Raw genomic sequence first — 27,065 nt, 5'->3', positions numbered from 1 at the left:
CCATATTCACGTTGTACAGTCTTTGTTGTACAGGAAGTCATACACAACCTACCACCAAACATCCATTGTTAATCAAGACTATGTCAACTATTTCCGATGGTTTGCCAGACATCGCAGAGCAAGACGAGAAATTTGCCCTCTTATACCAAGAAGAGGTATCAAGAAAGCCGTCTTGCTTTAAAAAGCAAACATGGCTGGTAGCCGTATGCGCGATTATCCTCACAAATCTACTTTCAATTGTCTTTACCGCAAGATATATAAGATCCCAGAGTTACCTATCATACTCCTTGGACCTGCCTAGAAGTATGTGTTTTTATGTTTCTCAAATTTACGAAGGCTAACTCTTTTAAGTGGAAGGACTTTATCCTGAACTTGACAGATCCCACATCCTAACTCAGTTCAGCGAGCATAGGGTCAATGGGACAAGTAGGTGGTCAGCTCCACCAAGCCCCTCAGTAGATAGAGCTTGGCTAGAACTAGGAGTTCGCGATGTTGGATTTCTCGTTCCAAAGACAGTCGGTATCAGCCATGGTCTTGATCCTAGAGAGCAAAAATATTACCCAAAAGGAACATATCGCAGCGATTCTGAACTAGAAGGATTCATCGTGTTTGTTCAAGCCTTTCACGACCTACATTGTTTGGTACGTTTAGTACTACCTTTACGCTATCAAAGCATTGCTAAGGTGCGATAGGATGAGCTCCGAAAAGCCCTCTACTTCAACAAACCCTACTACCGCCAATACGAAGATGATAATCTCGTGCCGGAGTGGTTCCGCGTAAGCCATATTAGTACGTGATTCAAAGTTCAACAAACTAGACGCTGTGATAGAACAGTACTAACTTATCCCATCAGATCATTGTCTAGACAATATTCGTGAGACCTTGATGTGTGCAGCTGATATAGGGGTAATACCAACCGTATGGACGGGATCGCATAATAGCTCCATTAGATTCTCTAACAAGCATCAATGCAATAGTTACGATTCATTGCTAGAGTGGAAAGCGAAGTGGGATGCAGATCATCCTGCTTTCGCAAAGGAGTTGCCGGAACAGTTTCAAGCACCTCCAGATGCAGTTTTTCATGACCCTAACGAATGGGTGGTCTAAGTTATAGCATCAAGGTAGTTCAATAATCTACTTTTCATGAACGTCAAACGTCAAGTGAACATAACTCACGCACACACGTACAAGATCAGCAAAAAATCCATTTTGAAGAAAAAAACATGCAATTTCGCTAAGAATGCTACGTGATGCAATCTAGGATAGCGACCGTCAGCCACCTGACCAAACGCCTCTAAACCCAACCCAAAAGAGACCCGAATCGCTCAACGCCGTACGATGAAGCAAAAGAAAGAAGATGACATACTGGCCGCATCATGAGGCAAAATAAAGTCGTACATATCATTCGTGAAAAGAGGCATCAAAGTACCATGAGATATAGCAAAAAGGGGCTAGCATAAAATAAAAAGGAAAGACAAGAGCAGAGAATTGAAGATGCATGTATATTAAACCAAAAGCTATTTAGGCAAAGGAAAGAAAAAGAAGAAAGGAAAAGAAGATGTCGCGAGACTAATAATTTGGGTGATATCAAATAAGAAGAACGTGGGGCAGAAAAGGTATCAAAGAACAAAGACCAAGAAAGAAAAAAAGAAGCGAATGGAAGATAAAACTTCAGAGTAATACAGCGTGATCATTTGGTCCTTTGAATTGGGGGTAAAAAGAAGAAGAGGAGTTGGAGGAAGGCATGAAGAGGAGGGGGTAAAAAACGATCCTAACAGCAATTTTCAAACTTTTGGTCCTCGCGAACCGACCCGTGTCTTCTCGTGTTCGCGCATGTAAAAATCAATAGACTGATCAAAGGAAATGGAGTGAGAAAGGTAGTCTGACAAATCATTTGACGCTTTCCTACCACCATCATTGTCATCGTTGTCGGAGTCCTCGGTTGCGGAGAAATAATCGTTGACAAGTGGATCGCGGTGTGATTTTCCAGCTCGTGTGCGGGATTGTGTTGTGTCTTTTGCTGAGCCAGTGTTGAATGTAATCTTCTTCGTCTTCGTCTCTGTTTTCGCCTTTGTACCCTTGCTTGTACATGTGACATCGCTGGATACAACCTCCATGGAGTCGACTGGCTTGGAGATACTTTGATGGGAATCTAGTGCGGCGATGCTGGGCGGACGGATCGTAGTATCCGACGTCTTTTCCCCCAAAGCCTTGTTCTCAACATCAGCGACGCGGACTATGTTTTTGGGTCCAACGCTTGGTATCGACTGCCGAGGCACAGACGTTACAACTTGCTTCTCTTCTTTGTGGGGCGATGCTGGGGTGGTGAAAATGGATATCGCCTGAGGTTTGATCTCCGATTCAGTACCACGGACACTTTCACCGAACAGGGTGCCATCCTTCTCGTCCCAGAGCCTCTCATCGATTCGTGCTTCCTCGTCCGATGAAAACTGCAAGTCTTTGATACTCCCATCAAGGCTATGCCGTATCCGTTCGCTCTCATACGACACCCGCTCTGGTTCCCCGAACCCCGAATCTTGATGCAAAGGCATGCGGTATCCTTGTGACGCCGGAAGACTTGTTCGCACTCGTCTTGATAGGGGTTCTGGTCGATCGAATATCGAGAATCCCGTGCTGGTCCGCGATGGAGGTTCCGTGCTGGGTGCCGAGGAATCCATGGCAACATCGTACTCGAGGCCGGCCAGGGTGGTAGAGTCGGGCTTTTGCGGTTGTTGGCTGTCATAATAGTAATCTGGAGTTTCAGCAGGTTCTGGGGGTGTGTGTGATGGCTGCGGCCATGATTGTGCAAGATGGTGCACCCGCTCACTAAATGAGGCATCATTGCCGCTACCGTGAGATTGTCCTTTTTCAGACGATCCCTGCAGGCTGTTTCTCATCGACTGCGACTCAATAGGCTGGAGTCCACTTCCCATCGATAAGCCCAGTGGGGTTTCTTCGGAAGTCTTACTGCCTATGAATGAATCCTCCATCTCGCCTGGTGGACTCGCAAAGCGAATGTCTTTCGGCTCCTGCGTTGCAAACTCATGCACGTCAAGGTCGCCACAAGCTCTTTGAACAAGCTTAGTATCGCCATCCACGTAGACTTGCTCCCATCTTGTTTCCCTGCTAGCCGGTAGGCTTGCAAGCTCGTTTTCGAGCTCTGAGTCATCTAACGACATGACGGATCGATGGCCAGGATAGGGCGAGCGTGAGCAGTCACTTCGCCTATTTCTGTCGCTGATACTGAGAGGATGTGGGGAACGACCGCGCTGAGAGCGTTCGTTGGGTATGATGTAGGAGCCGGAAGATTCGGGGTACTCTGTGCGGGGGACATGGACCTCTTCGAAGAATGACTGTTGCCTCGACTGGCGACGATGGTTGGAAATATCCTCCAGGTCTACAGCTGTCCTAGGATCGATGTATTCCTTGTCGCTCCTATGCGTGGAGATGCTGTCTCTCACGGTAGCCCTTGGCTTGAAGTCGACTTCTAGGGTATTTTCGGGGAACCGCTTAAGCAGGTTTGCAGCTGACGGTCTGGACTGGGGTGACTCGCTCAAGCATGCTCGAATGATGTCACGGAAGTAAGGTGGGATGTCAGTATCGCGTCGATCCAGTGTGCGGGTCAACGGTCGCTGCTGGCGCTCAGGTTCATCTTGCTGTTCTGCTAATGCCCAAAGCACCATACCAAGCTGAAATAGATCAGACTTGACACCAATGTATATCGATATACGCTGTCCACTCTCTATGAGCTTGGCAAGTTCCGGTGGCTCCCATCCAACTGGGCAGCCGCGACGGTTGATATCGATGATTTTGGCGTTGTCATCATTGTCAATGACAATGTTGGACAGGGTGAAATCTCCTTGTACGAAGCCAGCTTCATGAATCTCTGAAAGACCCTGAATGATCTGCCGTGCCCATCGCTCCCGGCGCTCCCAGTAAAGATGACTTGTCGTCTTGAAGTCGTAAATCATATCGACCAGTGCACCTTGTTCAGCATAGCTAATCAGGAGTCCCTTGATGAGCTCGTTTCGTTGATCGACAATAACGCCTTCGAACTTGATGACAGACTTGGAGTTTTGTACGCTCACAAGCGCATTGATCTCGTAAAGGAATTCTTCGACCGCGTCTGGCCCAGGAATTTCCTTCTTGATCAGTGTCCGGTTGTCAACCGAGACTTTGTAGACAAAGCCAGAAATGTGGGAGTCAAAAGCAATCGCGTCTTCACGAAATCGCTTGCAATCCAGATGCACAATCGCCGAAACAGCCGGATACGGAATGATTTCGTTCACATCCTCTGTGACGTGAACATGGAGGCGACCATCTGTTGTTTCCAGTTTCAGGTTTGTCACAGTGTCGTAGAACTGTATAGCTGGCAGAGAATCGCGGATGGCCTCATAAATACGCGAACTCTTGTCACGCTGGTAGTGGAGAGACTTGAGATCTGCCTCAAGTGAGTCTGGCTCCATGTTGCGGTAGTCGCAGGACACTGTGACCCTTCTCCATCTGTTTGGCTCCTCGGCAAATGTCACAAAGAACTTTTCGCGGTCTGACATGTCCCGGAAGTGCATGCTCAGGTTCAAAATCCATTTTGCTTCCAACTCTTCCTGCAACCGGATATCATCAATGACGGACCCTGAGTGATGTGAGCTATGCTCGGAAAAGGTGTCCACTACTTCAACAGGTGGTGGTGGCGGTAGTGATGCGGGAGGTGGAGGTGGAGATTGTGACGGTTGCGGAGGGGGAGGGGGAGGGGGAGGAGGCAGCATCAGTTCCCCAACAGAAGCGCCTGCAGACATGTAGTCTTCGGGTTCCTCGACGCCATAGTCGACCTGACGTGCGCCGGGTGGGAGATTCGAATCCGGACCTCCACCTATAGTACGCTCTTCCATGACGGGGTGCGGCTCTTCCTTCACATGGCTTTCACACAAACTCAGGACGTTAGGCGCTGACATGGAAGGGGCGGAAAGGGGAGGTGGCGAAATGTCCCGTTTTGAGGGAGCTGAGCTCTGGCGGTCGACCGAGGCAGCTCTCCTGTGTTCGCCCGGAACGGGGACCTCGAGCAGTTTATCCCTCTTTTCACTCTGCATCCGCTTGAACGTCAAGGGTCTAGGCAGCCCTGGAATAACCTTCTTGCTGCCTCTGCGTCCCAGCAAACCAGCACTCGAATGCGGTCGTGTGGGCTCCTTGTTCTTCTCTTCGGCGGGCTTCGGGGCTTTGGTCGACGATGGCGGCGGTTCCTGCTCCTCCTTCTTCAGCCAGGCGCCAATCTTTTGAAAGCTCAGGTGATCCCACATGCTCCTGTGCTTGCTGACTTCTGCGCGCGCCCTCTGCCTACTGCGGCTGCTGCTCGTCTCGCCATTGTCCGCTGATGGCAATGGCATCTTCTTCTCACAACGGCTCTCGCACACGTCCCACGCTGTGCAGCGCCGTGTGGGTGGTGTGTCGGCTCGTTGCCAGCCGTCTGATGGTCGGGTGGTTGCCTTCGCGGTGTGTCGAGGACCAAGTGACTCAGACAGGCGGTGGCAGGCCTTCTATTCGCGCGGCGAGGAAATTGGCAGGTCGGATCGGATGGATTAAAATTGTGCTATGGGTTTGGCGCCAGCTGCATGCTGTGTCGCGATCATGTGCCACTGTGGCTTCCTGCGTCCACCAACCTAGTTCCTGCTCTGTGCCTCGATGCTGCGATGGCGCATTTGCCCCTCTCTACCCTAGACTTTTTTCTTTTCCTTTGTTTGTTTCTTTATTTTTTTCTTCCCTTGGTGCTAATCTCTGCAACTCAATCTCGGCAGTCCCAACGTGCAAATGACAGACAGGAAAGACCGATAGGTGTTTTATTGCCGCCCAAGCGACATGCCAGGGAGCGGGTTGGCGCCTAACCTTAATCAAAGGCAGGCGGACGACGGACGGAATCTCCAGCGACGGGCGAGGGTCAATGGGGCTGTCGAGGGCAGGCGGACAGGCAGTCGTCGATCGTCGAAGGGGGCTGGGGAAGGGCGGGAAAGGGGAGGGCAGGCAGCGATGAATGCGACGTGCTCGATGAGTCTGATGTGAGTTGGGATGAGTGCGCGACAGAAGGCTGGGCTGGTGGCAGCCAATGAATGCGGACTGAGGGCGCGACTTTCTCCGTCGAGCCGGCTTAGCAACACCACCACGTTAGCGTATCCCGACCGACTCAGCAAATCAAATACCCCAGGGCCAATCTATTGGCACCTCGCACAAGCCTGCAGTACCGGTACCAATGTAATCAGAGTTACACCAAGGTGGGGGACAGGCTGAAGGGGGCGAAGGGGGGGGCGAGGGAAAAAAAGTGAGGGCGGATTTCAGCAGCAAAAGTGCGCAGCAGCATAGCACCGTTTTGGGGGTTGCTGTCATTGTCGTTAGACAGCTGGCGGTCAAGCGCCTGTTCCGGCCATTGGGCCACAGCACAAAAAAAGAGGGCCTTTTTCAGCCTGCAGGATGCGCAGCACGCAGGCAGACAGGCAGCCAGCAAAAGTCCGAATTCGGGTACATTTTGGTCAAATCAAGCGCTGGTGAGGCAAAGAAAAGCCGCCTGGTACCGCCGACTCGGTGCCTGATTGGCCTCTGTCGTGCGTGTGGCAGCCAACTACACCAACCTGCGGTGAGAGTGACACACGGTTTGGCTTTTTGGCATCAACGTCACTCACGCCCTGACTCTCCGGCACCTCTCTCTGGATGCATATGACAAGCCGGCTGCTACCAGAATCTGCGTTGAAGAGCCTTCACGGATCACTACCCCTCTGGCGCCATCCCGCCCCCTCATTAATCCTTCACATTGGCATAGCAGCAAAAAACCCCTCTTTCGGGCCTGCATACATTAGCCCAAGCAGAGACGAGGGCCAGACTACTGCACCTCGAGGTCTTCGCGGAATCGTCCCTCGATGCTGACTGGAAACTCTGCATGCAACTGCCCTTGCTCCCCACCCAACAGGACGCAGAGCCAACCGTTTTCGCTGCCTCTCGAGTCAACCGGACGTGGAAAGACGGGACAACTCGCCAAAGGTGCCTAGATAGCTCCGTTCTTGCGAGCAAACTTCTCAACGGCAGTTTCAGGATGCTTGCGCAAAAGCAGGTACAGGGATGTGTTAATCTCACTTTTTTTCCTTCCTTCTAGTAAGTATTACAGCTTTCCACCGGCGTCTCCTGCTGCATTGGTTCCTCAGCAGTCTTATCGGTGTCTAATATACCTATATATATACACACACAGTATATGTACGTGTATTCACATGCAATAAATATGCCACGCTGCGCCCCAACAAAAAAATCGTGCAATTTCTCTCTTCATAGCTCACCTCTGAACAAAATGACGGCAACCTTGTTCATAGTACATCATCACTACAAGCACAAATCTCCGCCGCCTATGACAACGTCCCTCTACCTCGTATCGACCAGAGACCAAAGATCGAGAGATTGCCAACCTTGATTCGTGCCCTCTAGTTCGCAGAGTATGCGTTGTCTCTTCCCATCACACTCCCTCGTGCAATCTGCCCGGCTGCCAGCTTACCTGCCGTGTGTCCGCATCATCCCTCCTGACACGTCAATATGGTTCATGCCCACGCAACACATTACACTTGCAGCATACAGGGCCACGCCACGCCACGCCACGCCACGGTATGCCACGCAGTCTCATAACAAGAGAGCAAAGGAAGCCGTGCGAACCAACGCACAAATCCAAAACAGATAGACATCCGATGTGGCTTGTGCGGTGATGGACAGTACAAGAATAAATCAAACCAATGGTAGGTCTATAGAGGGCCAACGTGTAGTTGCATGTGGGATAAGATGTTACAAGTATGCACTATGCGGCGGCTGGCGCGCAATATCGTATATAAAATCTTTTGTTGGAAAATTCAAACCGCTTCATCTTCGTTCCACCAAGACTAGATTCGCGAGGTTGACAAACAGCGATATTGCCTGTCGCAGCATTGTGCGAAAAAAAGGTACGCCTTGTACATTTACGGAAACGTACCGGGTAACGGACCGACCCGCCTTCTCTTCTTCTTCCCTCGCCCGTGTTTCTAGCAAAATCATAGCAAAACGTCATCCATTCTCTTTTGCATAAAAGAAAGACAACACAACGATTGGAGCCCACTTGGCATTGATGTAGAGAAGAGAATTTCATTCATCGCTTCATTACCCAAGTTGCAGTCGATCTCGGAGCCGCCCCGTATTCTTCATAGCCCAATGCTTTGCTAAACAGCATCATTAAAAACGCCTAGAATGCGCTTGCGTTACTACAACCCCATATCTTTCGTATTCACTGTACATATCTTACATCTAGGAGTCTAGCTTAGTCGTCGTCATCGCCAGACTCTTCCTCCTCCTCCTCTTTCCTCTTTTGCTCACGCTTCTTACGGTCACCCTTCTTGGACTTTAGTTCCTTCTCCCACATCTTGTTGGCGGCTTCCTTGTCGAGATCGGGGAACACAATGTCAAACACTTCCCGGTACCATGACACGGGGCGGCCCTCGATGCCTTCTTTAATGTTCTGTTCGCAAGTCAGCCAATCACGCTCTCCTAATGTAGATAAAACATGACACGTACCTCCGGTAGTTCCAGCCAATCACTCATATTGTCGTGTGGGAAAATCACTGTTTTTGCACCTGCCCTTCGTGCTGCAACAGTCTTTTCGCGTAGTCCACCAATTCTCAGCACTTTTCCAGTAAGAGTAAGCTCGCCAGTCATAGCAACATCGTCTCTAATCTTTTTGTTGAGCGCTAAGCTGAGCAAGCTGGTGGCCATTGTGATACCAGCGCTTGGCCCATCTTTGGGCGTACCGCCCTCGGGGCAATGCAAGTGTATCCTAGCATGCTCGAAGAATCTGTTCTTTGGGAAATCGCGAGCCATGATGCTCTTTGCGAATGAGTAGGCAACCCCAGTCGACTCCTTCATAACATCTCGGAGGGATCCACTGCGCTCGAGACCAGGTGATGACGAAGCGGACAGCGCATTTTGCAGGATGGATTCAATGTAGAGCGCAGAGCCACCCATGGAGGTCCATGCTAGACCCATGGCTACACCAGGTGGCGTAAAGTCGTATAGGCGGTCAGAGGTAAAAATTGGTGGGCCGACGTAGTCCTTGAGATTGTCCTTGGTGATTGAGACATGTACTGAATCTGGTACCTTGAGAGCCACACGGGGCTTTTCGGTAGTCTGCTCCTCGATGTTCTTTGGGGTCTCCTTGGGGTCGTTCTCGTTCTTGTTTGATTCCTGTTGCGCAGCCTTGCCCTCTTCAGTCAAAGCTGCGGCTTCTGGAAGGGCCTCCTCGCCCACATCAGTGACAATCTTCAAGGCAGACTTCCGGTAGACCTTTTCGATATGCTTCTTGAGATTTCGCACACCCGACTCACGGCAGTATTTGTTGATGAGCTCGACAATTGCGTCTTTCTCAAGCACAACGTCGGCATCCTTCAAACCACTCATTTCCTTGGCCGCAGGAGACAAGTACTTCTCAGCGATTGCAATCTTCTCGTCGGAAACATAGCCCGAAAGCCGTATTACCTCCATACGGTCAAGCAGTGGTTGCGGGATGGTCTCGTCCATATTGGCTGTACACACAAAAAGGACTTTGGATAGATCGACAGGCACGTCCAGGTAATGGTCTAGGAAGCTGTTGTTTTGCTCTGGGTCAAGTAGCTCGAGAAGGGCAGATGCTGGGTCACCATGGTTACTGTTCCGGCCAATCTTGTCGACTTCATCAATTAAGACGAGTGGGTTTTCAGTTTGGCATTTCTTGAGAGCCTGAATGATACGTCCAGGTAGTGCACCAACATATGTTCTGCGGTGACCTTTGATTTCTGCCACATCGTACATACCACCGACACTGAAGCGGTAGTACTGGCGGTTCAAAGCACGAGCAATTGACTTTCCGATAGATGTTTTGCCCACACCTGGCGGCCCAACCAAACAAAGGATCTTACCTTCAACAGTGCCGCGCAGTTTTCCGACAGCGATGAACTCCAAGATGCGGTCCTTTACGTCTTTTAGACCATGGTGGTCTTCATCCAAGACTTCGCGTGCATGTTGAATACCAAAGTTTTCGGCGCTACGTAAACCCCAAGGAAGCTGTGTGAGCCAGTCAAGGTAGTTGCGGGTTACATTAAACTCTGATCCGTTGGGCTCGAGGCCTTGCAGCTTGCTCATCTCCTCCTCGAAGACCTTGCGCACGGCTTCGGGCATAGCCAGCTTGTTGGCCTTTTCGTTGAACTTCTCAATCAGTTTGTCTTTGCCGTCAGACTCAATGCCGAGCTCACGTTTGATGCCTTTCATTTGCTCCATCAGCATGTATTCGCGATGCTTCTTCGTAACTCGGGCGTTGACATCGTCTGCGACCTTCTTTTGCAGTTCCGCGCTGATGAGTTCCTTCTTCAGAAGCTCCAGCGCTTTGCTCAGCCGCTTTTCAATGTCCATCTCCTCGAGCGCGTCTTGCAGCTCGTGTGACTCGGCTTGTGCTACAGCAGCTGCAAAATCGGCCAGCTTGACGGGGTCCTCGCCAACATTCATGGTAGTATGTACAGAGAAGGTCGAGACATGGTCTCGGAACAGTGGGTTTAAGAGTGCGACACCCTTGAAAGTGTTGACAATCTCGTTGACCAGCACCTGGATTGTCTTGTTTGACCTTAGGTCGAAAGGCTCCTCAACCATGTTGTTCACGTCGGCGATGCTGACCTTGCGGCCCTTGAGAATGGTGGGGACCAGGGCGCCTTGGGCCGTCTTGGTCTCTTCGGTGGACTCCTCGAAGCTGGCAACGACATCGCCCTTGGATTGGGTCGCAGCTGAATCCGCCTCTGGTGTTTCAGAGCTTTCGTCCAAAGTACTCTCGGCTACTGATGGCTCCTCCTTGGCTTGTGCTGGCGGCTTCAGACCCGTCATCTTTATGCGGCGGTGTGGGTAGAGGACGCAAGTCATGGCGAAGTTATCATCGGCACCCACAGGGAATGCGCTTGTAACCTGGCAGAATGTGCCCACATTGTAGACCTCGTTAGGGTCGTCGATAACGTCCTTGTCAGCGCCCTCATCCTTGAACATGAAGGCTCCAATGTACGGTTGCCCCCGCTTCACCATGTCGGCGATTGCCTGGCCGACCTCTCTGTCTCTGATTGTGATGGCCTTGTAGAAGCCAGGGAACAAGGGGCGCTTAACGAGTGGTATCGCCATAACCTGCGGGTAGACGTCTGGTATCGTGGGTTTGACGAGGGCGCGTTCGGAGCCCTTTCGCTTCTTGCCGCCGCCATCACCGCCGTCGCTGCCTCCAGTGCCTCCGCCTGCTGCGCTGCCTCGCCCGGAGCCGGTGCGCGGGGGTATTGGCTCTGGCGTGTCACTCTTGCCCTCGACCTCTCGGTTTCTCTGCTGCTCCCTGAGCTTCTTCAGTTCATCTGTCTCTTCGGCTGCGCCCTCGTCCAGTGGCTCAGGTGGTATCTTGGGGTCTTTTTCCTTTTGCTTGCTCAGCGATGTGGAAAAGCTGCGGTATGCGAAGAGGGCGGCGGGTGGCGAGGGGCATCGGTGGAGCGGCCGCGCAACCAGCGATGCTGTGCATTGGGCGGGGAGATATCGTGGCGATGATCTGGTGGTGAGTTTTGTACAATTCGAGCGCGATGCCTGGCGGAGGGCTGCCCGCCACGGCAGGTTCTGGGTCTGGAGCATGATGTGTCTGTTTTATGAGTGCGGCCAGGCGGCGGAAAGTCTTATGTGTGTATACAAAGAATGAGAGTATTGTGCGTGGAAACACGCAGCACACGTGCTCTCGCCACGTGAATTGATGCGAGGAGAGGAATAATTAAACAATGTGCAAATATAAAAGGCGATGTGGTAGTGGCGGCATATGTATCGTCTATGTACGCATCAATTGATCAGCAACGTCGGAATCTCGACATCATCACCGCACGTCCAAGCTCCTCCTCCGATAGCCGCGATGGCAAAACCTCGGCACCACGCGACACTTGGATTCCATTAACTCGCACCTGCTCTACTACCCATCTTTCCATGTACATTGTTAATACCACATACAACTGCATAGGCATCCATACATCTCTCCGCACATCTCACCTCATTCAGCGCCTCTCTGTACTATACTCTGTTATCCTCGATCGTCATGTCCGCACCCCCGTCGCGATGACAAAGTCTATTTCCAATGCTGTAGAACATTCTCGAATGCCGCCCGCCTCTGCAAACAACAGCTGTGCAAACTTCCACAGTCTCTCAAACCCACATACTAGTACATGTATTCACACAATCCCATTGTGCGCATGTTCCGGGTACTTTGAATTCCATTCTCAAATATATCATGAAATCTATGCTCCTTTACAGCTCTGTCTGGCTTCTATCCAATGGCAATGCCCTCCATCTTACCGACCAAACTCAGACATGCCACCGGAGCTAGATTCGCAACCATTTGTCCTATCCAAGAATTTGACCATATGACCTACCTCTCCCAGGATGCTGAAGCCGTCCCAGATGGTTTCCATAGCCTCTATAGGTCCAGCTCACACGACTCAAGCTTTCAGACTGATGCCATTTACTACCACTAGACAACAGTGGTGCATTCCTTTCCGCTTTCCCTATTCCATTGCTTTCTATCCACAAGATCAATTTCTCTCTAGTCCCGGGCTCAATAGTTTGCGAGCCTGCGCATTGCACTATGCAGCGTCAGGTGTTACAGCGCGAATTGTCGCAACCTTCTGTACGGCCGTCTTCTGCAGGGGCTTGCGCCGAGGAACTCGTACTTCGCGATTGTTAATCTTGTTCCAGATATCTGAAGCGATTGGTTCTTCAGCGGCATAATCAACATCTACTGGGTTCACTGGGTTGACATTGCGCATTGTGCCTGCTCCAAGTGCACCGTGCATCCGCTGATCTTGGGCATGCTTGACAGTATTATGTCTTCCACGGTTATTCTCGTCTACCACCTCGGCCGTCATGAATACTCGCTCCGATGGGGCGATTAGGCCTTCTCCAACCTGGTGTTCAATATCTACGCGAGGTGCTATTGGATTTGCTATTGGCGTCATGTTCACCTGTACAGCGTGAAGATGCTCATATGACCGACTGCTGGGATGTACACTTTTCGGATGCCCAATTTCCCGGAGTTCGAAACTTTCGCTTTTGGCTTGTTCGTTTTCTTTAGTATGTTGCATGCGTTCCTCGTCATAGCTCGGGAAGAACTGCCGCTTGTACTGATGGTAGCCAAAGTAGGTTACTAGCCCTGCTATCACAAACATCATGAGGACGAGTACCATTATGAGGGCCCATGCATCCATGGTCGAAGAAGGGAAGCTGGTAGTTGGATCCAAGACTGGAAATGCTTTTGGGTTGATGTCTGTTGCTATGTGGGGGAAGCATCGAGCACAGGAAAAATATTTCCTTCTTATAGTAAGCCCAGAGAAGAGAAGAAATTTCATGATTTTTAGTGTGGCGACTATGGTCAGCTCTCCCCTTCACAATGTACTAGTAACAATGTTGTTGTCTCGATCACATTCCGGTAGTTCACAAGAGCAAGAAGTTGTGTGAATCTGTGCAGGCACCTTCAGACACGTTGTCCATAGTAGAACTTTCTCTACTTTGTGAGAGGGATATGCTGTCGCATTGTGCCAGCTTCAACAGTCATCACAAGTATGAGCTGATCAATTCACACCTTTTGGACTCAGAGGATGATTTGTTCGTGACGATCAGCCACCTTCCGTAGGAAACTCTGTTTATATCTAAGGTATTAGTTATGTATTTAAAGTGATTAGTGGCTAAGGGCTGTGGGATATTCAGCCAGTCCACAAGCAACACCAAAGAGCCTATGTATCAATCTGATGCTTGTTGGGTGATTTGTAATATGCTTTGGCGCTATTATAGTCCTGGACCCGGTCTAGTATGCAACAGCACATATTTCTTCGTATGCACAAGATTGATTTTGGCATCAAAGAGAAACATATGAAATCATAAAATCATCTCGAATACCTAGATGCACCTATTGTTTATATCCGAAAGTCATGGATCAAACCACCTCATTTCCTTTAGAGTATAGGGCTATTGTATTATTTTGACGGGGTCATGTTGATACAGACACTAGCCACTTTGTGACCTTTAAGCAAGCTTTTGCAATGGTATTCGCGAGGTCTCTTGCGTTGATGTCTAAACAACAGCAATACGTTTTCCAGCTTCAACTTCCGTTACCAACACTCCTATCCCCTACCGTATTCGTATATAGTCGTAGCAACACCATCATCAATCGTTATGCATCCAGTTCCCTGTGCTGGAACACATCCCTTTAGTGGAATGTAGCTGTCATGTCATATAAATCATCCATGTATCACGGACGTTCATTACTGCATACACATAGAGCTGATACGAGCGGCAGAATGGCGATCGCTCGCTGACCAAGGCAAATGGGTAGCAGTAGAAGGTTCCGCCGTCCTGTTTGAAGTTGTTTTCGTGTGAAAGGTCGGCAGCGCATGGGTGCGTTATTACTTTAATACTGGGTGGAACCGCAGGCATGTCGTGGTACTATTCAGTAGGATGCGGGTCGGGTTCACTCTGCGCCGAGATCTGGTAGTAGAGGAGTAGTGGGAGAACTGCGTGGAAAGTGGACCAAATTATCTTGGCTTTTCTAAAGGTACTGTCATGATGCCAACTAGAAGAGTCGATCAGAAATGAACCTTTTATATTAATAAGAGTGTACTTACTACAAATATGGCCGCCTTCTTAGCATGAGATTATTGGAAAGTAACGTTCGTTACTATGTGCCGAAAAGCTCTATATGCCGAAAATAGCCAATCGGATGGCAACGAATGGACTATGATTATTGACATATGATGAGAGAACGCACAGAAGCTGGTAACTTTATTCTTCCCTACATCACAATCAATTCTTCCTATATCTCCTACTTAATTCACCACTACCTAAGCTAAACCTTTCTCCACAAAAACACATGCTTTTTCTTGCAACCCTACGCCTTTTGTACCTCAACTTCTATTCAGAGAAAGAATGAGATGTCCACTGTGTCACTGATAGGCTTACATGTAAGCTTACGTGATCGCCTTTGCAAACCTTCGCCTCTCACCATCGATCTGGCGAATAAGACGCTAGATATACCTTGGAAAAAAGACATGATTGTTTCTTTTGTTTCCAAGTCACAGCATTGATTCTCTTTTATCTGAATACAGACATCCTGATCATATACTTGGAGTATAGAAGGTAGAGACTTGGAGACTTTGACATCTAATATGCTCAAATGATTAGACGATGAAATAGTACAAAATTAAAATTAAGTATTGATTGGATATGTTATATTTCTAATGAAGCTTAAATAAATCCAATCATCCTATATGTATTCTACTTATATAGCGTTGTTCCAAATAGACTATACCGCATCAAGGTGTACTATATTAACTTACCAATAACATCATATGCAGCGTACCTTGCTTTCCTAATCCTTAGACTAAAGGGAGTACGATACCTTGTAGCAACATATTAGAGCCATTAAAGCGTCTCTGACTGAAACTGATGCAATAATAGAGCGATACCAGGCTGAGCGAATTGGAGCTGCTAGGCAAGCAGCGAACAGGAGCCGAAACGACGAACACGGTCAACCCCATGTAGCGCAGACATTCAAAGCGGAAGTGGCATATTCAATCTTTCGGTTCACATCTCCTGGACTGCTATTCTTTTAGCCAGTTTTAGATTCGGGGCTACGGCTAGACGATGATGAGCAGCAAAACAGCAGCCAACACTCACTTTCTTTGACCTGTTTCCTCGAAAAGGAGGCAGATAAAGAACGCAAGAACCTTGCTAGTACCAGTGACTGCGAGACACAAGAAGACCCAAACCACCAACTCTATGATAGTCACCGCCATAATACTCGTGAATATTAGAGTGCCAGCGATATAATATATACCCCAAGCCATTTGAACAGGCCAGTCTTCATCCGCTCCCTGAATAGCAGAAACCACCTTGCCTTTGTTACATTCTACGGTAATCGTTGTATTCTTCGCAACTGCTGGTCGACTCTCGTGTACTTGGAGTGGAACCAAATGAACGTCGTCAGGTCGAACTCCAATGTGAGCTCCTCTTTCTTGATCCAGCCTCTTGATCCGTGCTTGTCTCCGTCCCGCAAAGGCTCTGTGGATTGATGCTGGAAGTAGAGCGACGACATACCAGGCGGTGATGAAGAAAGGAACAACGCAACCGAGCGCAGATCTTTTGCTGTATATTTCGTTGAATACCAACGCTGCATAGCAGGCCAAGAGGCACACAGCAAGTGTGACTACCATAAAGCGTATGGTTGACCTTCTCATATCCCACGCGTATCCTGCCAAGCCATTACTTTCTTCGTTTCTCTGATGAGTCGATAGAAGGGCTCCTTTTTCGGCCGGTAGTGGTACAAGACCCAAAGCCAGGACTAGAATGTCACACAGCCATGGCAGAGGCTTGGTGACGTGTACAATACGGCGCTCTGGCCATGCAACGTCCTTTAAAGTCAACGGTATGAGCCCCATGACCAATGCAGTGGCTGCAAACTGTTGCTTCCGGCTTTCACCACAGGACTCGAAGAGACAATCTGCTGCGGTCCAGCAACTTTGTACGTCATTTTTGAACTTATCAAACTTCCAGTACGGTTTGAATGGCGAATAGGCCATGATAAATTCAACATTGTCGGGGCATTGGCCGGTCCCAATTCGGTCGCTTCCCGTTTCGCCGGCGGCTGCTGTTACAGTGACTTGAAAGAAGAGGATGAGGAACAACGTTCGCACCGTCCTCGTCATAATGCGGTATCTTGTACAGAAAGAAATTTAGTAAATACGATAAACCGTGGAGGTAGGAAACGAGTGACATTCAAGTCAGTTTCAGCCTGACGGCTGCATGGCTATTTACATGTATTAATGCCAAGCATGATCCAATACTGTGTGCATATCTAAGCCTCATGTTTCACTCCATGCTGATTGGCAGATACCATGTGATATGACATGCAACACGAGCGCGAGTCATTCCCCTCAGCGCATAAACTGAAAGAGGTTAAGCTGCAGATGGAGTGTGGGGGCGAATTTACAAGGCTGAACAAAAGGCAGTTTGCTCTATCGATAGATGCGGCATGATGAAGTGTGCGATCTGTGGGTCCTTAAATGAAATGGACTATCCATGTTTTGCACTTGAGTGATCCAACTCTGGTACCTGCGCCTCTATTATAGCCAACATCAACAAGGCGTATCCATCACAGTGTGAACATCTCATTTTGGCCTAGCCCTGGGTCAAAAATCGCATTCAGGAGCACGCCTCAGGACTCAGCTACCGGTTGATACAAACAATACATACTTTTTCACTGGCTTTATTACTCATATATATAGCAGGAGCATTCTTTGCTCTTTCGTGCATCGAGCGGATGTCTAACGTCGGAGAAGCTGCAAAAACAACATTTGATGAGATTAAATGGACACTAGCAGCATTTTGCAAAAATGCAACAAAGACATACAACCTGGACATAACACAAGGAGACATACTGCGAATTCTGGAGAGCTTGTAGCGGTACCAACGAATTGTAGTTGGTTTGATATGTTTATATACGAGTTTTCAATCAATCGTGATACGCAAATTTCCTTTTACCAGTCCGAATCTCTTCATTGGCGTATCGAAAAGACTCGACACTCGCCGTGAAGAGAGTAATGTGATCACAAAATTGACGCTTTACTATTACATCGATGAATTTTGTCCCAGTCGAATTAATCCTTGGTTCTTCAATGGCGGGGTCATCATTGCAAAGGATTATCTAAGGGCGGCGTTAGCGGCCACCGGCCACAAGATGGAACAAAGCCAAGCACAAATGGCCTCACTTGACGTAGATAATCGAAGCAATGTTGCCAATGCTTATTGCCTATTCCAGACCTAGGGCCTCTGTGTCCATGGTCGTGACGCATGTGGATGTGTGCGGGATTTGTATCTTCTTTCAGCCCTTGCACAATGCTTTGGATCATGGCGAGGCAGTGCAGCTGGTGGAAAATGCTGATATCGTATTGATCCAACTCGCCATTTGCAGATGGAAGAATCAAAAACCCACCATTTTAGGGGATTGGATCGTCCCAGAGCGGATCGCAGATGTGTGTCAGGCGCTCATATTCTTCATACCTACTAAAGGTTATGCTTGATTCAGCAGGGCAGTTGAATATGAACGGACGGAGGTTTGATGATGCTGGCAACGGAATGCATTGAGGAGTTTTGATGCGGAGATACGCGAATGTATACGATATTGAGTCTTAATTCGAGAGTGATATGTTAAAGGAAGGATTAGAACGAGAGAGAGGATACTAAGAATGCGGAAGTACACAGGTGTCTTCAGCACTTTGGCAAAAGGTATATGTTGCATTCAATCACGATCAGCAGAATTAGCACCGCTAGGAAATTCTCGCTTTATATTTTCGCAATGCTGACAGCGAATAATGTGACGATTTCCCACTTTTCAGAGGAAAGAGAGTGGGAGGATGAGCTGTAACCCTTGCAAAGGTTCCGATGCCGATGACTTATTCGTTGATATTGTACTTGAAGATTTACGCTGAAATGAAGGTTTGATATGTGGGTTATTAGTAAAGAAGGAAGATCAAAGGGCCCTGAGTAACACCCAGTCAGCTGTACTTGTCGTCACCAGAACCCAATTTGGGATCAGTTTCGACCGTATTTTCTGGGTTCTTGCCGGGCTTCAAGAGGTCCTCCTTGCTGATGCCTCAGGAGTATACCTCGGAAAGTAGGTGCCACGACTCGTTCGTCTTTGATGAAGGAGGGCCGCGAAGTAATTTCATGGGCACATCAAAATTGTTCCGTTTACGATTTTTGTAATAAAATGCGGGTCAAAATACTAACGTACTGGTTCTAAGGAAGAATCGGGTAAACATGTCCGTCTGACCAATTTCGATTCTTGGTTGAAATACCTACCGAAGTGATCGTTACTATCCGTGCTCCAGTATTTTAAAGATACTCTTGGAAAAAGACAACACTAGCAACTATGGAAGCAAATGAGAACAGGAAAAGCAGCAAATTGATTCTCATGCGCTATTTGAGCTTCTCAAACTGAACATTTCCAAGGCTAGGGTTTTGAAGAACGTCAGCATCGTCATCCATCGGAGTCTGCTGCACCAAAATAAGCACGTAGCTGTATCCCATGACACGATTTTCTCACCTTTGCGACGATATGCTCGGTTTCGGATGCTTTGAGAGGTCAATATGATTGCATTGTACGTATCTTGAAAGATTTACGGCTGGGTTCGCTATAAAAGAACCGAAATTCGTTTCCCGAGTTCTTAACCGATGGCCAGATATTATGCAGGAGATTGGTTGCAATAAAAAGCGAGAGTAGTATGAAATTCAAAACAGAGTGACTGTATATCGACGAAACGCAACATAGCCCAACCCCTCAAATCAAGGTGTCTCTCCTAACAAGAATTTTACCTAGATCAACATCGTTAAAACTAGAGAATTGTCCAAGTGAGGACATGAAGCCGCGTATTGACTGTCCGCAAGCGAGGTGTTGCTGATCACGGGCCTAACCGCATTGCAAAGATCTTGCAGGCTATCTCGGGGAATGCGGAACCACGTAAAGCTACGACCATATTAGCCAGCAATAGATGCACATACTAGTAAAGGCTCGGTTCAGCTAGGCCATCTGTGATATATGCTTACAAAGAACACTAGTCTACAAAACTAAATGGATATCAACGCCTACAACTGGAGAAAGTTGCGCTATAACTGAGACATGATCGGGAAAAAAGATCAAATAATCATGTGGTCTTGAGCATTTGTAACATAACAGGTGGCAATACATGCGTTCGCAACTAAATCGAAAGCGCAGCTCGGAACTCAGTCCGGAAATACCGGCCAAGGATCGAGCATGGGGTTCTATCGTGCACCCGGCCTCTTTGAAATGAAATATAAGTACTATAAAATTCGCCAACATTGCACAAAATCCCACAGCTCAGAGTATCACAGCATTATAACATTATTAAGGACTCCGTGACTTGAAGAAGTCTAAAGCTTAACGATACGACGTAAACATGAACTTTTTCGCTACTATCGCTCCTCTTGTTGCCATCGCCATTGATGCTCCCGCTGCCGAGCCTGAGGCCGCCTAGGCTCTCGTTGGTAAGTACTAGGTAGATTAGCGGCATTTTTGAGTTAAAAGCTAATAAATCGAAGCTGAGAAGTTTGTTGACGAGTACTTCTTGAATTTATAGAGGTCGTCAACTAAGGGGTTGCAAGCCTTCATTAGAAAGCCCTAGGCCGCTTTGCAAACCAGCGTAGCCTCGTCAATATTTTGACGCAACAATACGTTATCCTAAGAAACCAAAAAATAAATAAAGCACAAACTTCTGGTATGAAGAGTACTAAAAGAGATATAGTGACGCGATGAATACTACCAAAAGAAAGCATTGGGATGATATAGATAGGAAGAAGCGCTACACCCTAAGATAAAAGCACATGTATGCTATCTAGAAGCGAATTAGCTGCGGCATGATTGGAAATCAGCCCGACTAAGTTGCCTGATCAGGAAATAACGAGGGGCTCCGAAGAATGCGCCTTTTATCAGGAAGCGAGCGGCTTCCAGCTGAGCGGAGATGGGCGTTCAGAGCCCGCGATTTCGGTCAGCCACACATGGTCATTGGGGCCAACTCCGGGAACTCCGATTCGTTACCAAATTGTCCAGGATTGTGAAGGTTTCCGTGCAACATGCAAGATTCGATAGATTTTCGGAACTTGGAACAAGCATAAATCCAATGGCGTTTCCCGGAAGGCAAAGGATAGGTGAATCCCACGCTCGAAATGGACGAATTGGAAGCGTCGGAAGTATTCTACTCATAGATGCGAATGCGAGTATGCTCAAGAATAAAGTTTGGACGGGCTTCAAAGACCAAACCTACCCCCTCTTCGCGCGAGCAAACAAACAAATCCGAAACTCTTAGTCTTTTAAAGATGGATGCAACCATTTATATCGTTATCAGTGGTGATGTTTTGACTCACGCCCGCGAGAACTGCCGTTTAGATCTGTGATAATCACCAACTTTGGCACACCACAACAAAAGCTTGCCGGTATGGCACCCGCGCGCGATGAAAAGTTCCTACCAGAGGTTTGGAGTCTTTACTCAGTTGGTGCATTATGGCTTGTTATTAGGTTCGCAGTGCGCCTTCGTACTGTTGGAGTAACGGGGCTGCAACTTGATGATGGCTTCGCGTTCATTGCACTGTTCGCCTGGACCTACACGTGCGCCGTAACAGAAATAATGTATCACACTGGAACGAATGCCGACTACTCTGCAGCTGAGATAGCTCTATTCGACGATGACAAGTTTGCAGAAGTAGAGTTTTCAAGCAAACTCTTCCTAGGCTCTTGGTACGCCTAGTAAGTATAATACTATCGCATTACTGTAAAGATATTAACCAAGAATAAGCATCGTTCTAATCTTTAGTCTCAAAGGTGTCGTCGTAATGCTCTACCGGCGAATATTCCTGGAGCTCTGGCAAGTGTACATGCTACGGTTCACTATATGTCTATGCTTGTCAGGATTCACGGCCACCACACTGGCTTTGAGCCTCTCATGCCTGCCATACCACCAAAGATGGCAGTTAGTTCCACATCCACCTCTGGTATGCACCGCGTCACCGAAAATACTCATTCTTGCAAGCTGTCTTAACGCTACGACAGATATTTTTGTAGGTCCATTGATCACCGCCAATCAGTACCCATACTAACACATCTAAGTTGCTTAGTATACCGGTTCCGCTTCTTTGGCAGTTAAGCAAGCCTCTGTATATGTATGTGGCCTTGTTTCTTTCTCAATGCGACTAGATCCTTATATACCCAGTCGGCTTAGTATTTTTGTCCTTTTGGCCTCTGGTCTCTTCGTTCTCGCAGCATGGTGAGTGATTATGCTTTGATCTTCATGCAAAAGCAAGGCTTACCATTAGGTTGGAAGTATAACTCGTGTATCACTCACTGTCGTACCCAACATATTTGTTCTTAATATTGCGCGCTGGGGTATACGAGAGTTCTGCATCGCCATTGTTGCTGTTAACAGTGCCTGTCTGCAACCTCGTAAGCTTTCATAGCCCTTACTTTGCATCCCCCGCTGAGCCATTAGTATTCCACAGATCGTTCTGGGCCATTCGAGGACCTCATCCAGCAAACCGGAGTAATAGAAACTACGTCTTCGCATCTGCACAGCGCGCCCGTCAACGCTTTACGAAAGCGAGGAACCGCAGCCATATTCTAGACTCTATATCTGCAGACGTATCCATCAGCAATGCATCTATGAAACACGCAACTATGAAACAAGAATATGTGGGCAAGATCAATGTCTCGGAGGATCCAAGACATGGAATGATTTCGAACCAACCACGAAATGATCAGAACAGCAGTGGAATGGAAAATGTATCAGCCATTAAGGGCTTAGAAGAGCTTGATATAGAAAAAGGCGAAGCATCGCTGGCAAGACAGCCTGAACAGACAGTGGTAGGTTGCTATTCGGAAGATTTAGGGTGAGAAACTAATCATAGCATTGCAAACTTGGAGCAATAGTTTCTGTTTTAACCTTTTCAATAATATAGTACACAAAGCATGACAAAATTCACCATGAATTGGTATCACAGTCAACCTATATCACTTGACGTTATGTTATTAACATTTTAGCGCACCTTAATAATTCCGATAAATGGAACACCGAGTATTACGAATTGGCTTCCAACAGTAGAACAAGCTATGTATAAGCTACCTCTTAAGTACTTTAGCTATTAAATAGCTATGCTTATATATAGAGGTTAAGAATAGCGTTATAGATGTATTACTTATATCAACGCTACTAGTGCGAAATAGTATTGATAGATAACGAGCGCGATAGTTTCGACAGGCATGACGTAGATATTATTTATTCTAATATGTCTAGTTTTACGAAGAAACTCTGCTTCTACTTCTACACCCACTCACACTCCTACTCGCACTCTGAAGCCTTATGTTTAGATTACATAACTTTATACTAAAGTAAATGAGAATTGATCCTGACTAAGATGTTCCTGGGCACCACCAGGGGTAAAGTAAGTACAGTAGGAGTGTATTACTTGTTCAACAGTCGCTGATGCTGTTTTGAATGTTTCATCCCAGACAAGCTTCAGCTCGAATTTCTGGTTGGCTGAATTGACTACGTCGAAGATCGCAGTTACGACGCCGTCAACCGCATTGCTGAAGATGTGTTCGATCTGGAAATCCGGAAAAGCCGCAGAACCTGCACTTGATCCTTCATTGGCCCCAGTCAGGCGGCCGCTTTGACCATTAATATTGCCAACAAATTGGTAGGCAATCCTCCACGTCCACGTTGTACCAGCAGCAATACCATGGATTGCTTCCTTCAATGAAAGGTTGATAACTCGTCGCGTATTCGGGGAGGTGATAACAGCGCGCTTGTCCAAATGAGTAGGGACAACGTCGCGCTCAGTCATAGCGTGAGAGATGGCTCTCGGAAAGAGAGCAAGAGGAGAAGTGATCTCTTGGACTGGTTCGAGATTGAGAGAGCCTTGAGAAGGGGCGCAGAGCACAGTAGGGACTGCACTTAAAGCAAGAAACAATGACATCCATGTCTTGGTGCTAGTTAGGAGCATCTTGGGTTGAGGAGAACGTTTAATCGTGTAGTAGTTATTGCAATGTTTGCTTGTGAAAATGGGTTGTAATGGAAGCGATATTGAACAATGATGCTGATATTGTCTGATTCTTATACTTGTTGTGTTTCCAAGTAAGCTACGGAACTGATATTATCGTAAGCGCCGTGATTGTACAAATACGAAAGGCTATTACTGGGAATGATTTAAAAAGTATATTTCTACGGAAATTACCGTTTGTCTAGCGCAAGGACAATTTAGAATAGAGTTTACTAGGTAATGAATAGCACTATTGAGCTACACACTTCATTGGGAATCAAGAGCTTTATATACGGAATACTACGCATGAACATTATAAGTACAATTCAACTTGATAACAAGGTAGTGTTGATCCTGTGACTGATGTATATGTTTGGAACGATCAAAGACTATACAACTCCTTGCTACTACCTACAATATACCTTTCCAGCCGCTCTTACATCAGCTTATGTGGGTTACTTTTTGGCCTAGGCACCTCTAAACTACCGTTTTATGTAATAGATATGTTAGGCGGACAAACCTGAGGCTTTTAGCTAAAAGAGCGCTTGTGGGGTTCGCCGTGTAACGTAGCCACCTCCTTTGATCATAGATCATATGTAGTACATGCACATAGGATGCAGAGTGAGGCTTAGACACAAGTTCTAGGCCTAATGTCTAACCGTGGTTTTAAAACTTTCTTTTCGACATGTACAGTGCACTAGTGTTTACTTGGTAAGATGCGGAAGTAGGGGCAGTAGGGCGGTGGCGAAATTCGGGATTTTGTAATATATCGTGAGATGGAAAGATTCAATATTATAAACCTACCGATAGTAATCCGCGACGAGAAGACACTTAGCCTTAAGCTCTTGCTTATTGGTCGTAATATAATAGTACTATGAAAGTTTTAATCTATCTAAAATTTTACTAAGCAAAACTCTATATTTCCTCCACTGCCCCTACTTCCGCATTTTACCAAGTATATGCCTGAAGAAAGCGGAACGGCTGAGCACGGTTGTCGATAGCGGCACTGACCTACGGAGGAACAACTCAATTTGCTCTTGGCCGTGCTGATAAATTCTATTGAGCCCGGTCAGCACTAATAGCCGTCCTGTGCAATATTTTATTCTATCACGTTTGGGACAAAAGTTTGACAAACACGCCTTGGGCAGGGTGGGGTGGGAAGCTGTCATTCATGGTGAATTTTCCTACGATACACCGCGTCCGAGGTTAGTTGAATATATTCCAAAACAATCGGGCGTACGAACGCCTTGCGTCTTCCGATATGCGCCTCTCAGATGGTAAATATGCTTATTAAAGTTCATTATCTAGAATCTTTCCAACCCCTAGTACATTCCATTTGATAAAGGTCTCCAGAGCATTTTCATCTTGGCTACGAGCTCTTAGTCCCGATGGTTAGCTTGTTGTTATCTGTGTTCTATGTCCGTTGATCACCTATTAGGCACGTTTTAATCTTTGTTCTACATATATCGCTCGATAATCCGACACCGCGTTGCGTTATTACGCTTGCAGTGCTAGACCTGGATATGCTTCTTTCCAGTCAAATGGAACAGTATACCTTATCAACCCCATATTATATTGAACACTCCACTGGCTTGCTGCTATCTATGATATAGGTATTAATACTTTCCCTCGCCTACTAATGGAAGTAAATCGCAATTAGTACCGGTAACACAACACTGGCCCGGTGGTGCTCATAACATCCTTGACTAGCACGTCGTCCGCGACGCCTAGCATGTTCAATGTATCGTTCATAGACGCCGGAACGAAACTCGTGCTTCCCCAAGGTCGATGCATGCCGCTGTAATCAGCTACACGCTTTTCTAGATTCTGCTGCTGCCAAGTCCACCACAGACGATCGATTTGTGGGTGGTGAAGGAAGAAAAGTGGCTCTAGAGATTCCATTAGTCACTTGCAGACTCAATAGCCTGCTAAATGCGTATCTGTACTCACCGTTTGGCGAAGTCGTGGGGTTCATCTCGCCGCCCAAACTGGCGTGGATAGTTCCATGTGGACTGGCCTCGAGATCCGGCGCAAACTTTGCGAAAGTCTCAAGCTTCTGCTGATTGGCAACGTATTCCGGAGTTAGCGTGTCTTTCATTATGTTCCATGCCTCTGGCTCGTTGGCCTCGGCCACTTGGCGGAAGAAACAGTGACCTCCCTCTGTCATCTCGGTGGGCGAATTGGGAAGATACTCTGGGCGCAGGTCTTTGAAGGGTCCGCTGTCAACGCACGGTAGTGTCTGGTCGGTCGGCGCGTTATACTCGCTGCGATTGGGGTCGCCGTTTCCGCCGAAGCCGGTGGTGGACGACATGACCGGGGATGCGAGGAGGGATTCGTGGTCCAGAGTCCAATCCCAATAGCTACGTCTGCGTTATTGGAGTCTATTTTTGAGTGTTTAGTGGAAGACTTGCGTTCCAGGGCCACTGTATCCGCACTCGCTGAGCGCATCGAAGTAGCATTTGGTGAAGTACCTGTGCCAGGGCAGGAACGTTGCTTGGTTGTGTACTGGAAGAGTTCATTTTTAGCGGCGTAACTATCAAGATAAATGGCGGACTTACTACTGCTGGCCACTTGGAAGTGGACGTGCGGGAAGTCATCGAACAGTGACCTGAGACCGATACGCGAAGGCTTCGTCTTGAGGCAAAGCACAGCATCGATGTAGCTCTTCTGCTGAGCCGGTTCGAGCTGGCGCCACTCAATCCTCTGCGGCGGATCGATACATTTGCTGCCATCACTGACCTGTCGTGCGGGGAGAACGACAGCTTGAGTGAGGCTCGCTGCAGCGAGGAGCGCGATAATGTTGAAGAGCATATTGATGAGTGTGTAAATGAAATCTCAGATCTGAGTTCGAACACTTGCCACAGCGATGCCTCTGACTTATTATACAGAAAACATCGCTGGAAGTTCGCTCTAGAGCTGTTGCTAAATTTGGCTGAATACGGGTGCTAAGCGTCTAAGGGGATGTTAGCCTCTTGTCTAGCGCATGTATCATTGCTTCGAGCCTGAGCGGACATTATTTGCCCCAAACAAACAAGCATTGACATTGAAGTGTATACGGTGCCTAGATGTAAAACACTTCTTTCTTAAGTGCAGCATTTGGAGGGGGTATTATGCCCTAATTCCGTGCCTACCATAGCAACGAAAGTCCGAACTGCAAGTACATCTCGCTACGTACGGATGTGTTGTCGCAAGTAGTAGGGTTACATGCAATAAACTTAAAAATGGGCCCCTGTCTTCCCCTGAATGGTCCGTGCGACCCCTTAAGGAAGGGCCGCTTACTACCGTGGCATCAGCGCCATTGGAGGTTGCCAATCGCAGATAGGAGAGCGTTACTTAGTACCTACGATCATCTCTACCTTCTATCGCGAGATAAGGTTTCTGTAATAGATGGTATTATGTAA

The 27,065-nt window shown here is 47.7% G+C and overlaps 10 protein-coding genes across 10 annotated transcripts; 3 read left to right on the top strand and 7 right to left on the bottom strand.

Moving 5' to 3' along the window:
- Nucleotides 1-80: 80 nt before the first annotated feature.
- Nucleotides 81-1,107, top strand: COCVIDRAFT_18228 (hypothetical protein; the record flags this gene model as incomplete). The annotated part of the gene is made up of 4 exons (XM_014698438.1): nt 81-303; nt 358-641; nt 693-789; nt 854-1,107. 4 exons carry the CDS (start codon nt 81-83, stop codon nt 1,105-1,107), a joined length of 858 nt encoding a protein of 285 aa, XP_014553924.1.
- Nucleotides 1,108-1,784: 677 nt separating this feature from the next.
- Nucleotides 1,785-5,381, bottom strand: COCVIDRAFT_106302 (hypothetical protein; the record flags this gene model as incomplete). The annotated part of the gene is made up of 2 exons (XM_014698452.1): nt 1,785-2,770; nt 2,828-5,381. The coding sequence occupies 2 exons, from the start codon at nt 5,379-5,381 to the stop codon at nt 1,785-1,787; spliced, it is 3,540 nt and encodes a 1,179-aa protein (XP_014553938.1).
- Nucleotides 5,382-8,308: 2,927 nt separating this feature from the next.
- On the bottom strand, nt 8,309-11,661 carry COCVIDRAFT_106294 (hypothetical protein; the record flags this gene model as incomplete). Its single annotated transcript, XM_014698451.1, has 2 exons — nt 8,309-8,506; nt 8,563-11,661. The coding sequence occupies 2 exons, from the start codon at nt 11,659-11,661 to the stop codon at nt 8,309-8,311; spliced, it is 3,297 nt and encodes a 1,098-aa protein (XP_014553937.1).
- A 992-nt stretch (nt 11,662-12,653) lies between these two features.
- COCVIDRAFT_18225 (hypothetical protein) lies at nt 12,654-13,274 on the bottom strand (the record flags this gene model as incomplete). The annotated part of the gene is made up of 1 exon (XM_014698437.1): nt 12,654-13,274. One exon carries the CDS (start codon nt 13,272-13,274, stop codon nt 12,654-12,656), a length of 621 nt encoding a protein of 206 aa, XP_014553923.1.
- A 2,460-nt stretch (nt 13,275-15,734) lies between these two features.
- On the bottom strand, nt 15,735-16,766 carry COCVIDRAFT_106330 (hypothetical protein; the record flags this gene model as incomplete). Its single annotated transcript, XM_014698450.1, has 1 exon — nt 15,735-16,766. The coding sequence occupies one exon, from the start codon at nt 16,764-16,766 to the stop codon at nt 15,735-15,737; it is 1,032 nt and encodes a 343-aa protein (XP_014553936.1).
- An 806-nt stretch (nt 16,767-17,572) lies between these two features.
- Nucleotides 17,573-18,881, bottom strand: COCVIDRAFT_40069 (hypothetical protein; the record flags this gene model as incomplete). Its single annotated transcript, XM_014698449.1, has 4 exons — nt 17,573-17,764; nt 17,829-17,997; nt 18,121-18,247; nt 18,854-18,881. The coding sequence occupies 4 exons, from the start codon at nt 18,879-18,881 to the stop codon at nt 17,573-17,575; spliced, it is 516 nt and encodes a 171-aa protein (XP_014553935.1).
- A 2,190-nt stretch (nt 18,882-21,071) lies between these two features.
- On the top strand, nt 21,072-22,519 carry COCVIDRAFT_40068 (hypothetical protein; the record flags this gene model as incomplete). The annotated part of the gene is made up of 6 exons (XM_014698448.1): nt 21,072-21,379; nt 21,429-21,690; nt 21,740-21,792; nt 21,843-21,896; nt 21,954-22,072; nt 22,119-22,519. 6 exons carry the CDS (start codon nt 21,072-21,074, stop codon nt 22,517-22,519), a joined length of 1,197 nt encoding a protein of 398 aa, XP_014553934.1.
- Nucleotides 22,520-23,004: 485 nt separating this feature from the next.
- Nucleotides 23,005-23,628, bottom strand: COCVIDRAFT_18222 (hypothetical protein; the record flags this gene model as incomplete). The annotated part of the gene is made up of 1 exon (XM_014698436.1): nt 23,005-23,628. One exon carries the CDS (start codon nt 23,626-23,628, stop codon nt 23,005-23,007), a length of 624 nt encoding a protein of 207 aa, XP_014553922.1.
- A 1,692-nt stretch (nt 23,629-25,320) lies between these two features.
- Nucleotides 25,321-26,475, bottom strand: COCVIDRAFT_40067 (hypothetical protein; the record flags this gene model as incomplete). The annotated part of the gene is made up of 4 exons (XM_014698447.1): nt 25,321-25,553; nt 25,615-26,024; nt 26,076-26,169; nt 26,223-26,475. The coding sequence occupies 4 exons, from the start codon at nt 26,473-26,475 to the stop codon at nt 25,321-25,323; spliced, it is 990 nt and encodes a 329-aa protein (XP_014553933.1).
- Nucleotides 26,476-26,885: 410 nt separating this feature from the next.
- Nucleotides 26,886-27,065, top strand: COCVIDRAFT_106227 (hypothetical protein; the record flags this gene model as incomplete). The annotated part of the gene is made up of 1 exon (XM_014698446.1): nt 26,886-27,065. One exon carries the CDS (start codon nt 26,886-26,888, stop codon nt 27,063-27,065), a length of 180 nt encoding a protein of 59 aa, XP_014553932.1.

This window comes from Bipolaris victoriae (assembly GCF_000527765.1).
Source record: "Bipolaris victoriae FI3 unplaced genomic scaffold scaffold_77, whole genome shotgun sequence".
In the NCBI taxonomy this organism is placed as follows: Eukaryota; Fungi; Ascomycota; class Dothideomycetes; order Pleosporales; family Pleosporaceae; genus Bipolaris; species Bipolaris victoriae.
The sequence above is the reverse complement of the archived record's forward strand: the minus strand, read 5'-3'. Positions and strand labels throughout refer to the sequence as shown.